Source organism: Peromyscus maniculatus, chromosome 2, assembly GCF_049852395.1.
Source record: "Peromyscus maniculatus bairdii isolate BWxNUB_F1_BW_parent chromosome 2, HU_Pman_BW_mat_3.1, whole genome shotgun sequence".
NCBI classification, from domain to species: Eukaryota; Metazoa; Chordata; class Mammalia; order Rodentia; family Cricetidae; genus Peromyscus; species Peromyscus maniculatus.
Window position 1 is genome coordinate 132,410,226 of NC_134853.1, and position 16,189 is coordinate 132,426,414.

The following is a 16,189-nucleotide window of genomic DNA, read 5'->3' on the forward strand; positions in this document are numbered from 1 at the left end:
GGTGACTCTCTAGAAGGCAGGGGAGAGAACATGAGAACACACTGCTGGTATGGCTGACCAGGTCTTAAGTAGTTTGTGGGCATGGTCTTGAGCAGCCCCTGGGAGGGACTGACTCTTGGCAGACTTTCTTAGGGGTGGGGTCTTGGGAGAGAGAGAGGTGGGACTTCCACCTAATCATCCCAGTCTCCTTGGGTATATGGCATCACCAGGGCTTCCACCTAAACACAGAGCTGTAGCACACACTGCGGGGAGGAGGACCTTAGTACTCTGCAGTGCAGGGCAGGGCTGGCCAGGTGAGCCTGGTGGTGGTTCTGATGGAGCCTAAGGGAGAGAACAGAAGGCAGCAGAGCTATGGGGCAGCGAGAGAAGGAGCAGGACAGTGCAAGGAGGCCGCACATCTAGAGGGAGAGGTTTGTGAGATTTGAGCTCAGAGAGTTGGAAGTTGCCATGTACCACTATGGATGTCCATGGAGGGACTCTTCTACGAGGTTCATTTTTATCCCATTTATGATTAGCTGGGTTTTACAAGTCCTGCTTTGGGTGAGGAGACTCAGCTTCAGCTTGGCTAGCTCCTCAGTCTCCTCCAAGTGCATTGCAAGCCCACTTTTGTCGAAGTCCCCTCTGACCACCCTGCTTAGTGCTGTGGTTTCCTCCTGCCTTTCACTGCCTATCCCCTGCTCCATATCTCAGTGCTTATCACCTTCTGACCTATCCCACAGGTTTACATTTGTCGCCTGTGGCTGGAATGTAAGCTCCACAAAGATGGGAGTGTGTTTGCCAGTTTTCTCTTAGTATCATTGGTTCCTCAGTAATGTTTGTGGAATGGAAGGATGAGGAGATGAGACTTCTAATCACATTGCTTTTACTCCCAGAGAACACAGAGGAGGGAAATGGCCCAGGTCACCACTCTGTGAGCTCTTAGTCCTCACACATGTGTTCACACAGTGCTCAGATCTGAGGCCTGAGACAGTCACTATTTGTCTCCTAGAGCCCTTGAGAACCCTGCGGCCCCCATTACCTCTGTGCCATCCAGATCCCCACACCCTCTTTCTTCTGCTCCCACACTTGCTTCAGATATTTAACATAGCAGTGATCTCTTAAAGGTATAAATTAGACTGTGTTCTTTGCCTGCTTCAGAGTGTCCAGTAGCCTCTCTGTCACCTAGAAGGATCAGACGCTCTGCAATGGCCTACAGCAAGGCCTTCTGAGATCTCCCCCTTTTATATTACTTTCCCAGCCACTTTTAGTTTCTCTCTTTCCTCAGAGGTCCCTTCTACTGCACTTTTCTCAATTCATAGGTGATGTGGCACCTGTCCTCACTGTTGGTTTTTAATGTCCCCTGTAGGCAGAGTTTTCCTGTCCTGACTGCCCGTTCCCAAATAACAGTCAGCCGCTTCCCAAATAACTGAATTGGAGACTTATAAATTATAAATTCTCGGTCCATAGCTCAGACTTGTTACTACCTAACTCTTACATTTAAATTAACCCATATTTCTTATCTATGCTTTGCCATGTGGCTCATGTTGTTACCTCATTTTCCACATGTCCTGCTTCCTCGGTGACTGGCTGATGTCTTCTCTGACTGCCCTCCTTCATCCCATCATTCTCAGTTTGACTTTCCTGCCTAATTTTATCCTGTTCAGCTATTGGTCAGTTAGCTTATTTATTAAACTAATCATAGTGACATATATTCACACAGTGACAGAAGGATTATCCACAGCAGTCCCCTTCTCAGAGAGGCCCGTTCACATCTCCATCATCCTAGGTTTTGACTACATTTTCTCATAGCAGTATTAGAATCACAGTTTCATACTTTGTCATGTTTTTTTTTTGTACTTTGTAATATGTCTCTAGTTCTAGCCTTAAGAACTATTGTTTTTGTTTGATTCTTAGTCTTTACACTCTGAACCTTCCAAAAACTCTGAACATTGTAGATTATCAGTGAATATATATGTTAATGAAAGAATGATAGGCACAACCCCTTGTATTCATTAGTTTTAATTGCCTATAGAATGGAAGGGTTTTTTTTTTTTTAAGATTTTTCTTTTCTTTTCTTTTTTTTTTTTTTGGTTTTTCGAGATAGGGTTTCTCTGTGTAGCTTTGCGCCTTTTCCTGGAACTCACTTGGTAGCCCAGGCTGGCCTCGAACTCACAGAGATCCTCCTGCCTCTGCCTCCCGAGTGCTGGGATTAAAGGCGTGTGCCACCACCGCCCGGCTAAGATTTATTTTATTTTTTTTTTTTATTTTGTATATATGAGTGTTTTGCTTGCATGTGTGTATGTGCACCATGTATCTGCAATGCCCACAGAGGCCAGAAGAGGGAATCATATCACCTGGAACTGGAATTGTAGGTAGTGGTGAGTCACTGTATGGGTACCAGGATTATGACCAGATCTTCTGAAAGAGCAGCCAGTGCTCTTAATAACAGAGCCATCTCTCCAGCACTCAGAATAGAAGTTTGAGTTCCTTAATTTTTCAGCTAAAGCCATGGTGAGTCTGGCCCCTGCCACATGCTAGCCTTACTTTCCACTCTGCACTTCAGTTAGGTGAGACTCCCACCTTCCCTATTGTCTTTCGGGTCATGTCGTGGTCCCTGGCCACACCTGTGCCTCTGCTGACACGTGCCTCCACCACTTTCTCTCTTTGGAAGGAGAAAAGACTGAACCTTGGACCTTGCTAGGCAAATGAGCTGCCATTGGGCTGTATTCTCAGCCCACTTTCTCTTTCAGGTTATCTTCATCCTTCAAATCTTAGTTACACATCTACCTCCATGAAGCCTTTCACGGTTTTTCCATTTGGAATTCAGTCTTCCTCTACAGGGTGAGAGCATTTTGTGTTTAGATCTTTTATCACATTCCAGAGCAGAGACAGTACCCATGCTGAGAAGACCCTGGGGTTTGAGTCTGCCTCTATCACTTTCAAAGAGTGAGACTCTGGGTTAATAACATAAGCCCTGAATACTATTTTCTTATCTGTGAAATACATGAAGACTCGTGCTTTGGTCTTGTCAAGCTGTGGTGAATGTTGGTGACAGTAACTGCATTGCACAGCACACTCTAGTAGCTGCTTTTGTCAAAGTGACAATGTAACTAACCACCTGCTTGGGGATATAGTTAACTGGGGTAGGCTGTTTTCCCCCTCCAGACTTGAAAGTGGACTTGTCTAATTCATCTCAACTAACCCCAAGGAAGACCCAATAAGTGTTTGAATCAATGCTTGCATGCATAATGGATGGATGGATGGATGGATGGATGGATGGATGGATGGATGGATGAAAATCATAGAACGCATCTAACCCCCATCACCTGTTAAAGAGCCCCATGAAATGGGGGCCTAGAGCTACTCTATACCAAGATAGTTCTTGGTAGAAGTCACCAGATTAGTCCAAATTTCCAACCACCCCAGCTGAATCCATGCTCCATCCTCTGCACTTTAGGCTCCCAGGCCCAGCTGCCCTGTTGGCTGACTATTCCCTGCTGTCTGTGAGAAACAGACTGATGAATTGAAATTGAGGATGGGAAAAAATTTCAGCATACAGACTATCCCGAGATTTTTGTAGATAATGAATAGCTGAGAGCATTCACCCCAGTTTTTCCTCTCTTAATGCTGCAATATATTGAAAATGGCCCAGCCAAGAAAACTATAGCCTCTCTTTACCTGGATCTTAAATCTGCCTTCCAAGACATCTTGTTTTAATTGAAAATGTTCAATCAATCTCTACTCTCCTTCACCTTTGTCCTGCTCCTTCACTCAATCAGGGCCAGTGTAAGAAATATTCTGGAGTGAATAAGGCTTTGTGGCTAGAGGGGGGAAAGGAAAGAGATCTTTCCTAGACAAGATCCACCTTTAAAACTGCCTTTTCAGCAGAGCCCATCCAAAGTGATTAGCTCCAGTTTTGGTGAGCAGCCCAACTAACTCCTTTGTTGGTGAGCAAGGCAAATGCTTCTGTGGTGCCTGGGGTCTGGCTCTTAGTATAGACAGTCAGGGAGAAATGAGGCTTCTCTCTCCCCCCTTTATTCATCCATTTAGTCATTCACCATTCAATCAGCCCTGTGCTACTCTCCAACTACATCTGGCCACACACTGCTGTCCAGCAAATCTGTGAAGCAGGCATTTTACAGACAAGACAAGATGGCTCAGGAAGATGGAGTGGCTTGTGCACGGTTACTTGGTGTCTAGTTCTGTGTTAGATACTCTTCCCCTAAAATTTGTGGCTTAAAATAATGCTATCCCTTCATGTCTTCTGTGGGTCAGACATTAGAGTGAGCCTTAGTGGGAGGGTCTTTTGAGGAGTCTGATTCAGTTGTAGATAAACAGCGGCTGGAACTGGAATGACAGAATGCTATAGAAGTGAAGGCTGACCATGAGTCTATCCTCTGTGCATAGTCGCAGGACCTCGGGGTGGTCAGTCTGCTTGTCTGCAAGCTTGGAACCCTAGCTCGAGCACTCCACAACACAAGGTTCAGTTACTTTGCTTTATCTGACCTTGCCACGCAAGTCTCACAATGTCACTTCCACTGTGTCATTCTTTTGGTTAGAGGCCAGTTTAAAGTCTGTGAACATTCAAGGGGAAAGAACATAAAGACTGTGTCTTTCAGTGGAAGGAGTATCAAGGTCATATTAGAAGAGCATGTGAGACCAGAAACAATGTTGCAGACATCTTTGGAAATTAAAATCTATTCTCTCCATAATCATGTGGCCGAACCAGGATTTGGGCTAGACACATCTGCTTCCAAAAATGTCTGCTGTAGCTTACCAACTCGGTCCACAGGGACCTCTCATTTCTCCCGTGCCCTGCAGCGATTCCTTTCAACACACATAACCACGACTCGGTCTCCCCGAGCCAACTCGAGACTGTCTGGGTTCAAGCAGCCAGCTTGTCTCTGCAGGCCCTGGCCATGAGACAGCCTCTGGGGGCTGCTAGTCAGAGAGGCCATGCTCAGTGCCAGCTTGTGGACTTTTCAGAGAGGGGACAGAGAAGGTCAGACACATCCAGAGAAAGAAAGCAGGTAGCAGCCCCAGAGCACAGCAAGCCTGCAGTGGGGCTCCCTGTCCTAAACACCATGCCTGCTGTTTCTCCTCCTCCCACCACATTCTGACCTGGGATGACTCAGGCTTTGACAGAAAAGGTGCCTTCAAGTTGAGAAACAGCCCAGGGCAGCGGAAACTCAAAGGCTGGAATCAGACTCGCCTGTATGTGACTCCTGATTCTACCATTATCAGCTATGTGGCATTAGATAAGTTCCTTCTCCTATCACAGCCCAACAAAGATAAAGAAAATATTGTTTAGATGCATGTGTGAGTGGCAAACCATTTCTGCACTCTTGTCTGAAGGCCTTTTTAGCTGTCCTGTCTTTATAGTCCAGCTAGGAGCAATCCTTCTCCAAAGACTCCCTCGGGCTGCTGCTTCTGTGCATGTCACCCTACATGCCTCAGATCCACGTATTCCTGGGTCAGGACTGTGAATCTCCTCCACTGGATAGTTTATCAGGTAGGAGAAAGATAGATACAAATGTGAAATGGTGTAGGTCCAAGAGAAGCAAGGCCCGAGTTTAAATCCCAACTCCAGCATTTATAAGGTCTTATAAGCATTTATAGTCTTATGGGAAGTCACTTACCCTGTCTGAGCAATAGGAACAATAATAGACATCTCATTGGTTTGTTATGAGATTGCCTAGCACATACTAAGCACTGCTTAGCTATTGGGTGTCATTATTCATTTCCTTTTCATGCTACTGCCAGGTAGGCATATAGGTATTTAGATGATTGAGTCAAGCAAAGATGATCTCTTGTGCATAAATTGTCTAGGCTAGAGGGACTATTGAAAAGAAGGGCTGGCTGAAATTCAGTATTGCTGAGTAGTCTGACTGCAGAGAACTAGACAAAGATACCATGGAAAACCTATCCCAGCAAAGGCACCAAGGAGGATATTCCTATTAAAGTGATAACTGGATGTAGGTCTGGAGGCTGAGAAGGATCTGGTGCTATAAGGCATGCTTGGCATGGTGGTCTAGTAGGATGCATGGTGAACAAAGACCTAAGAGTTACAGGATTAGAAGAGGAGGAGCTGCAGAAGGGTGGGAGGCAGGAGGTAGCAAGAGGAGAGGAGAGAACCTGCTTAAGGGCCAAGCTATGAACAGCAACTGGAAGACACAGAAAGGTTTTAGTCACTAACACTACTGGGTCTGCGCTAGAGAACACAGCCCCCGACTTCACTGTTGGAAACATCCTATAGAGGGAGGGCTATTCTGGGACGGGAGGCCCAGAGGACAGCATGGCAATCGTCCAGGGGAAAGGTGATGCTGACCCATTCTAGGGGATGGAAAGAGGGGGACAAAATCAGGATATGAGAAGTCTCAGGGGGAAGGTTGGCAGCTTGGGTGTTTGTAGCTGATGGGGGTGGGGTGGAGGACCCACTGTCAGTAAACACTCCATTTCCACCCTATGAGAAATGACACGTACTCTGAATGAGGTCAGTTCTAAAGCCATGGTGGTAGGGAACAAGGGGACACTCTCGGCCCTGGGATGACAGCAGGGAAGAGCCTGGAAAATCTAACGAAGAGATAGTGGCTCATTGGAGAACCTACGCTATATATTAGCTAAGGGAGAGTTAGGGAGGTCCTGAATTTAGGCAAAGGAAATAGCAGAGAACCCCAGAGATGTGGATATGGTGCATAAGGTAGATACACAATTGTTGTATTAATTGATCCCAGGGTGTTAGTACTAGTATAGAACTGGAGCTTTCTCCTTGCCTGGGGAATTTATGATTTGATAAATAGGCTATTGATCTATACCCTAGGGGTTTATTATTTTCCAAATAGCAAGGGGAAATGGGATTCTATTTAGAGTCAGAGAGCTTTCCTGGGATTGCTCTCAAGAGAGATGCCTGGTCCTTGAAGGTCAGGCAAACCCTGCCCTTTATTCAGCAAAGGGTCTCTTGGTTTTGTACCTTGCTCATCAGGCTTCATTCCGGACTATTTGAGGCCAGACTGGAAAATCCTAGTGTACCAAAAAGCTTGGTACACAGATTTGGGGGATTGATTACTTAGACCCCAGTGCCCACTCCACTCCTTTACTTGTGTTCTGTGCCTTTTAGTTCCTTGTCCCTGAAAGGAGGACCATAATTATCACTGAAGGTTTTGTGAAGGCAGAGACAATGCAGCCAAAACCCTAGACTGGAGAGGGATGACACCCTCTTTACCACGGCTTTACTTGCATTTTTATTCTTTATAACTAGGCCTCTTTTCATCCTGCTCAATCTCCTTTCAAAGTTGCTTCTTAACACACACCTGCAGATATGAAGCTGGGGAGGAATGTGGCGAGAACATTTCTAGACTATTACCGGCTGAATTCCTTGGTTGAGAGGATGACAGTCCCCATGCCAAGGCTTCGGTAAGTGGTAGACCCAAGCAGTTAGGCTCAGGTCCTGCTTCACTGGGTCTGTGCTCAGGGAAGCTTCTCTTAGTTTTCTGATGTCCCTCAGTTTCCCACCTGTGCCACAGGAAGGGCAACCCTACCTAGCTCTGCCACAAGAATCAGTATGGGCCCGGAAGGTGTGTTTCCTGAGCACAGGCATCTCTGAAGCTTCATCTCCTCTAGCTTCTGGGATGTTAGCCCAGACTGCCAAACAGCCTCCCATGGTCCAGAGCAAGGAAATACCTTGACTCACCAGGTTGGTCAGGGTGAATGATGCCTCAGTGTCCCCTTTTACAATGCATTAAACTGAACAGCTGAGTTCCAATCCACAGTCTGCACAACAGCATAGTCATGCATGGTGGGCCATCTCATTTCAGGTCCATCATAAGAATCTCCAGGGATGGGGCATTGCTAAGGAGCCAAGATCAGCCACTGATCTAAGTTAGCCTGGCTGTTTACATATTCCACTCCATATGATCACTCATTCTCTAAGGTTCCCAAATGAGCTCCAATTCCTCAGACCCCTAGTCTGTAAATCAGGCACTTTTCAGGTTCACAGTTTCCAGGCTATTGTGGGCTTTACACTGAAACACTAGTACCAGGTGTATGAGTATCCCATCAGTCTATGATAGTCCCTTCCCTTAACACTTGAAGGTTTGGGCTACAGAGGACACACCCCTAAGAAGTCCCATCTTGCTCCTCTGATGGACCCACTTGTAGATCCAAGGAGGAGAGAAGACTGGGATGGGATCATCCATCTTGTCTGAGGGCTGACCAACAGCTGGAAGTTCTGGGAGTTCCCATGTGTGCTGGTAGAGCACTCAATGAACATCAGGGCAGTGACATCCAGTGGCATCTGGAATGTTCTAGCACTGCCCTACCTCTGGGCCTCATCTCCTGTTCCCCTAGTGGTCCAGGCTCCTGGAATGACGTGGCAGTGTCCAACTCTCTACTCCTGCCAGACCATTCTTTCCATTGATGTTCGCTATGTTCTTTGGTGCTTCAGGAGCTTAACACAATGAATCTTTCTCCATCATCTATTATTAATAATAAATATATAAGTCACAGTTACTCATTGTATGAAGTACTTTGTGTACCTAATCTTATTTAGTCTGTGTATGTCTTATCTTGCACTTTAAGAAAAGGAGACCCAGAAAGGAACAGAAGGTTACCTGAAGTCACAGGGTCTATAGCACAGATAGGGTTTCCTATTCTAAGACCATTTGAACTCTACTGCAATAGAGCTCCAACAGTGGACTGTCTCAGGCTCTCATGAGCAATGGGATTGTAGGCAAGTTTCTTGGCCTCTTAAGACCTTTCTACACCTGCCCGTTAAACAGAAAGTATAGCAACCACTTAATATGGTTCTAAAGATTAGGTACAAGCTTAGAACAATGCCCATCACACAGTAGATGCCTCCAAATGTTTTTGGTTTCCGATTTTTGCCAGTTTATGATAGCCTGCGACAAGTCCCCTAACGTACCTGGGGGCTGGCCCAGGCTCCATCATTCAGTGAGCTGTACCTCTCTAAGGCCTGATTTTCATGGCTGCATGCTCCAATGACACCCTGTCTCAGACTGAGAACAGATCATCTGGGGACTTTATGTCCACCATTCTGGGGTATTAAAAACCCCTACAGGAGGATTGTTTATTCTTTCTCTACCTCCTGCAGTACCAGCCTGCCCTGCACATATTTACATGGATACACTCATCCATTCCATCACTCATATACCTATGGAAGACAGCACGTTGCACCCGGCTCTGGTGGGAGGGAGGTATGGGATGAGTTGGAGATTAAGGTATGACCCTGCCTTTGAGAAGTTCACCTCCAGAGGAAAGTGCTTGGTTCATTCTTAGAAGTCACTCTTGATTGGCTAAAGTTCTTAAACATTTAAAGCTTTGTAAAACTCAAAAGAATTCTTAGCATCTCATTTACAAGTTAATTTAGGGATTATCTCTTTTGGGTCCTCTGTCAGCCTGCATAAAAATTATCTTTATCCTTCACCTCTTTTATTTTCCTTGCATGTGTCCTGGTCACAGATCAGTGAAGTAGTGCTTCAGAAGTTTGGGGGTACATCAGCAAGCATGGCAAAAGAAGACATTGAGACCTAGGGGGCAGAATGGGTGTCAAGGTCCAGAGTTGAAGCCAGGATTGGAGCCCAGGGCCTGACCCCTCTGGGGGGATACTCAACCTCAGTCTGGAGAGGATCTTCCAGATTGGGAGGGGACTTGAAACTGAATCAGAATGATGCAAGGAAGTTTTCCTCCCAAGAGCTTCTGCTCATGGCATCCCTGACCCTGAGCTTTGAGGTCCTCTTCAGCAAAGACTTCTTTGCTCACTAGGATTTGAATAGTTGAGGCAAATACACCCAATTTTAAATTAGGAAAACAAATTAGCTCCCTTCCTACCCCATACCCCTCCTTCCAGGCCTGGGTAAGCCCCTGTGAGCAGCATTCAACTCCAAATTGGTAAGTAACCCTTTAAGAATGAATTCCCGGGAATATAGGGTCCTATTTGAATTTGAATGCTTCCTGCTTTTGTATTATTTTCCACCCAAGCATCAAATAGCTTAAGTGAAAGAGCAGTTCTGGTTGTAAAGGAAAATTACATGTTTTGACTCAAAATTAATCTTTGTTTTCTCCCATCTCCATGGATAATTGCCATATGTCACTTTCTACCCATATGCTGGTGAAAGGCTGTTGGCATCTGGGGTGCTGGGCCGCCCCTCAGGAAGAAGTCCTGGGGAGAGGAAGCAATGTGGGCATGGGAGCTCAGGCTCAGCATTGATTAGGAAAGCTGAGACCCTACATTTATTTTTAACCAGTGTCACAGCCATAGAGCTAAAAACCAAAGGGGATAAAATCAGACAGACAAAAAGAATGGACCAAGAATACTTCTGTGAGTGGGCAGAACATGAACATGGAAGTAAGCAGGTATTGACCAAGTAGACTCAGGCTTTGAACCTGGGCACCAGGTACACCTGACTGTGCATAGTGACATCATGATATATGTATATAAGGCGCACATCCTGTGCTAGGCCTGTGATGAGTCCTAGGAGAGCATAGTTAGCATCAGCACACTGGGAACATGCAAAATATAACAGCACTTAACAGTGTACAATAAGTATACACAACTACATGTCAGATGTGGCCTCATTCACAAACCTTCATGGCTCCCTGTTACCTCTAAAGCAATATTCCAACTCCTCTTCTTTGCTACTCAAGGCCTTAACCAATATTTTTAATTTGATATCCTGCCCCCTTCCAAACCCTTGACATTGGGAACACCTATCCTGCCTCTTACCATACCCTTGACATTGGTAGTACCTGCTTCCAACCACTTCCTACCATATGCATCAGCCTGAACACGTCCATTTTTATGCTTCTATAACTTGTTCATCCTTTCCCTTTATTCCTTTCATTTTGTAGGTGCTGAATTCCTACTAACTCATTCAAACTTTCTCCAAATGTCACATTCTGTCTTCCTGTCCCTCTTCCTGCTAAGATAGAGCTATCTCCTCAGCTGTGCTCCTAGTTGCCTTTCATACACCCCCCCAATGCTGTCTTGTCTGGTATCTCTGCAGGCAGGTCTGGCTTCTCTTTGGACAGTCTCATTCCTGAATCCTTAGTGCATGGTGCAGAGCTTGTACATGTTAAGGCCTAAATAAGTTGTGAAGTCATTGACACCGAACATACAGTAGTAGAACTGGGCGGGAGTGTTCACAAACCATCTCCCTCAAGCTCTTTGCCCTATGGGGAGGTGCCAACCAGATGTTATTATTCCAACACACAACCTGGAAAGTCCTTGACAGCTGACAGGCATATTCCAAGAAGGCTTCAGGGAGAAAGTGAGATTTGGACTTGGTTTCTTTAAAGACATGAAGTGTTGAGATTGATGGAGTAGAAAGAAAATGATGCTATCTCAAGATTTAGTCTTAAATCCAGTGACTATATAAATCAATTTGTCAGTCAAAATTATAACAAATAAAGCACTGAATAAGGTAAAATGCAACAGGACCCAACAAAGCCTGCAGCACTGGTAAGATCAATGTGGTCAGAGAAGTGACGAAATAATAGTAAACATAGATTCAAAGTCCATTTCCATTTACCACTCACCCCAGAAGTCCCTGCTCCACACCTAGCCTGGCTTAGGAATTAGAGAATAAATCCAACACATCCAACTCAAAGTCCTATGACATATATAGATGTGCAACCTCCCAGGAAATGGTGGTGTAGGTATTAAATGGTGCCCAAAGAGCTAAAGAAGCCTTAAACAGTTGACTTCCAAAGCAGATGAATCTAAAGAAATTGAGAAGGGAACAGAGGTATGAGCCATCTGCTGTTTAGGGCCTCCTTTCCTTTTCTGTGCCCTCATCTTTTATTATAGTGACATTTTGCCTTCCCAGTCACTCCATAAGTTGTTTCTGCATTCTCATACCCCTCTCTAGTCATTTCACACCTCAGTGCCATGACATCATCTACCTATAGCTGTGTCCATAGCAATAAACCCAAGCCTGTCTTCTAGGTACTTTGCATCTTCCCTGTCCTATAAAAACATACCTGTCTTGTGTCCTATGCTCCTTGTGTCCTATGGTTGAGGTGTGAAGAAATATTCTCCTCAATGACCTGTGGATAGATGGCACCTTGTAATCTCAGTACCTCTTCTCCAACTCTCCTTTCACCAGAGTCTACGAGGCAGGAAGAACAAGCATTCTCCTCCTTAAATTCTTACATCCAGGAAGGGACTCCTTTAAGATCATACTGTCTCGGGGCTGCAGATATGGTTATAGCAACTGACTTGCATGTGTGTGGCCCTGACTTCCATTGCTAGTGCTGAAAACAAAACAGACTCAAAAAGATCACACCATCTGTAGGTGGCAGTCCAAGCATGAGCTTTGTAGAACTAGAGTGTTAAGGGGCATTGGGTCTAGGCTCATCTCACCTTCACTAGACAGTCTCCTCATGTTGGCCAGATCTTCAAGGAACATGTGTTTTCAGGCACTGAGACTGGGAGGAGGTATGTCAAGGCCAGGTGTCCTTTGTGTGTGTCCTGACACCTACTCCATCTTCATTTGGTTTGTGACTCATCAACCATGAATAAAAGTTGTTGTGCCAAGGTCAGAGCACAAAGGCCACAAGACACATCTTCAGTCCCAATTCAAACAGCCCGCTCCATTTCTACTTCTAGCATTCACCACTTTTGACTTCATGTTGAAGTCTTCAGTTTGCGTGGTTGCTTTGTACAGTTATGGTCTCCACTAAACCTACACAAGTTGAGTACAGCATCACTGTCTGTCTGTATCTTTGACATGTCCAGAGTTCCTGGGGCCACAGTCAACAAATTACAGCAGCGAAGGGAGGAAGCCTGTTATGAATTATGCACACGTGGGGAACCCCCAGCTGGCCAGGCCAGGATATACCACACCTGAGGGAAAACTTGCTAGCATGCTGGGCAGATGCAGCGGCAGGCTGGGCAGATGCACCCCATGCAGGCATGGTGGCAGTAGCGGCGGCCAGTAATTCACAATCCAGATGCTGCATCCATGTGGAGAGTTTATTATAGTAGAGAAATGAAGAGAAAGATAGGAAAGAAGAGGAGAAGAGAGAAAGAGAGAGGGAGGGGGTCAAGGGGTGCACACCTTGTGGAGGAAAAGGCAGAAGAGAGAGAGAGGAAGGGGCAGAGTTTTTCCTTAAAAGGAAGCTTTTATGGCAGGATGCAGGGCGGCACCAAGGGGTGGGATTTCAAGGCACGGATCAGAATATTAACAAAGCCTCCTGGGGTGCTCATTCATATTCTCTAATTTAACTTCACGACACTCCTGGATGACTGGAGTAGTTTATTCTCATTGTACAAATGAAGTTCAGAGAAGTTCAGTTCCTTGCCCAAGGCCACACTTCTGAAGTCAGCCAACTTGGGAATTCAGAGCAGTTCTTTGGGACTTAAAATTAAGACCAGTCTTCCCGCTGAGAATAAATCTTAAATCCAATGACTATATAAATCAATTTGTCAGTCAAAAATATAACAAATAAAGCACTGAATAAGGTAAAATGCAACAGTGAATAAAATTAGTTCTGGCTCCACAGGAGCTCATTATCTCTTATGTGAACAGAAACACTGAATGATGGTGGTAAGATTACTGTGTTGGGTGTTGGGTGCTGAGTTCGGGGACATAGAGGTAAAACAGACATATATCTGTTCTCTGAGATCTCCAGGCATGCTAGGAAGATATGCCTGGAGACATTATGAGTTGTTGTAATGAGGCTGAATAATAAAACTGGGATTCTGAAGTCCTTGGTGATCATACACCATACATGGAATGACAGAATGGTGTCCCAGCCACCCAAGAGCTCTCTTTCCTCTCCGCTCCATCTCCTTCTCCTCCTCCTCCTCTTCCTCCTCCTCCTCTTCTTCTTCTTTCTTCTTCTTCTTCTTCTTCTTCTTCTTCTTCTTCTTCTTCTTCTTCTTCTTCTTCTTCTTCTTCTTCTCTCTCTCTCTCTCTCTCTCTCTCTCTCTCTCTCTCTCTCTCTCTCTCTCTCTCTCTCTCTCTCTCTCTCATATTCAAAAGGGATTTTCCAAGCCCACAAGACTCCAAGACAGGTAGCATAATCCTGTTGGCCTCCTTCCAAATTTCCAAACTATAGATTTTTGTGTTCCCATCCCTTCCCATGTATAATGTGTTGAATTAGTTGGAATACAAGTGGCAAGATACCAAATTGGAGCTGTAAGAGACTTAAATTTCTCCATGCCTAGAATGAAGCAATGTGTCCATCCATCCATCCATTCATTCATCCATCCATCCATCCATCCATCCATCTATCCATCTATCCTTCCATCCATCCATCCATCCATCCATTGGCTAGCCAGTCACCATCCTACAGACATTCGCTGAGCTACTATGACTGCTTTATACCAAAACTGGACTGTGTTCTGGGGACCCACGAGGTCCCTGTCCAGTGAGGAAGATGGACATGCACACAGATGAACTCATTCAGTGTGTATATGGGCTGTCTTCTCTTTCTGTTGTTTCCCTTTTACAGGAAAGAAACCCCCACTCCTTACAAGCACCCATCCCTGCGGGGCTCAGCCAGCAATGTCCCCAACAGCAAAGGGGACAAGAAGAGCTCACTGAACCACAAAGACTCTTCAGCCCCCTTTTAAAGACATGGCACCTGGAGGCATTGTGGGGACAGGAACACGAATTTCCTGTTGGGGCACGAAATTAAGTGCCATTCCCTGGTTTCCAAGACAGGGGTTTTCAGCATTGTGCACATGCTGGTGAAAGGGAGGGGGAAAGAGAGACATTTTATCATTGATTTTTCCCCCCTTTTATCAACGGGAAATCAATTGTGAGCCTTCAACTCAGAGGCTGAGTGGAGTGGGAGAGTGGAGCCAGGTAAGCATAGGAAAACCTACACACCCCTCTCAAGAGGTTCCACAGGCCTCAGGTCTCTGTAAGCCCTTCTTCACCTTTTAAAGTTGTATGGTCACTGCACAGGTGACTTTACTTAAAACAGGTTGCAATTGTTTCTAGTTTAGGAATGCAGTCTCCGTATTTTCTGATCCAAAGCAACAGCGACACACATTCAAGCCAAAGGCAAACAGGCTGTTGTGAACAATGGGGTAGAATTTTTGAAATCAGAGTGGACTTAGAAACATGGTCACTGTATCTATAAGCCTCATGCTCTCTCACTCCCTCAAGCCCCAGCATGCAACTTCAGAAAGCTGTTCTGAAAGCCATTTTTCAACTTCCTGGGTAGTTTAATCGAAACTCTAGCTCCCCAGACCAAAAAAAAAAAACAAAACAAAACAACAAAAAAAAAAAAACGTTGCTCATTCATTCCGAAGAACTACTGTGGATAAGGTCTGCAGTCCCCGGTGACAAGAATCAAGGGAGGTGAGCGATGATAATCTGCACTGAGGACAGGGTGACTACCAGGTAAGGGGGCTGCAAGAGACAAAGGACTGCACCCTCGGCAGGCAGGAGTGATAAAAGAAAATGACAGCAGAAGCAATTCCCGAGGCGAAGCAAGCCAAACACTGTGCATTTTCCTGAGGCTTAAAGGGCCTTTGTGTGATGAATGGGTCCAGGGGAGTCTACTCCCTTCCTGTCTGTGGAAGCAGCAGGCTGAGTCACCATGACAGCCTGCTAATTAAAATGACCTCCCGGAAATGAGGATTAGGAGATAGGGAGAGGGAGGGAGGCTCCAGGGAGATGGGGCCTTCAGCACACAATTCCAGTTAAACATTCTTTGCATTTGCGACGGCGATTTTCAAAGTTTATTGCAAAAATCGAGAGCAAAGCTTGTTTTCTCTTTCACATATTGGCTTTCAGAAATGGTAACAAAGAGCCATATGTTAGTTTGCTATGAATGTTCCATTGTATATATAGCAACCTTCCTGGGTTTTTATTGTCCAAATAAAGTGGTTTGTGCAGCACCTCTGTTCCTGATTGTTCTTGGCACCCTTCCCTTTTGGTTTCCTACTCCTTGGAGGACAACCAGCCAACTCCAATTAGAGTTAATCTCTTTGAGGTCAGGGGCTCTGTCAAGATGCAGAAGAATGGTCAGATTTGAACTCTCTGCAGTTCCTATGTCAGAATTCTGGGAAGCTTAAGAGTGTACCTGGCTCAACACAACTGCCACGAGGCAGCTTTGCATCACTTTAGATGTCATGGACAGGGGTGGGTTGCATAAAATAAGACTATAGCTTAGATCTGCTTTCTTCCATGTCCATGTGTTGGGACCACACATGGGTACTGTATTTTTTTAAAGC

General features: G+C 45.4%; 1 protein-coding gene across 12 annotated transcripts in view; it reads left to right on the plus strand.

Annotated features, from left to right (window-relative positions):
- Nucleotides 1–15,853, plus strand: part of LOC102924940 (AGBL carboxypeptidase 4) — a 1,182,350-nt gene extending 1,166,497 nt beyond the window's left edge. For 6 of the 12 annotated variants that reach the window (XM_076564763.1, XM_076564757.1, XM_076564760.1 and 3 more), the window contains 2 exons: nt 7,296–7,392; nt 8,137–8,487. In XM_076564763.1, the coding sequence (XP_076420878.1) occupies nt 7,296–7,392; nt 8,137–8,395 (356 nt within the window). In that variant the 3' untranslated portion in view covers nt 8,396–8,487. Of the gene's footprint in view, nt 1–7,295; nt 7,393–8,136; nt 8,488–14,454 lie in introns of those variants that run through there. The other 6 variants (XM_076564765.1, XM_042271605.2, XM_006977774.4 and 3 more) reach the window with 2 other exon arrangements.
- The last annotated feature ends 336 nt before the right edge of the window (nt 15,854–16,189 follow it).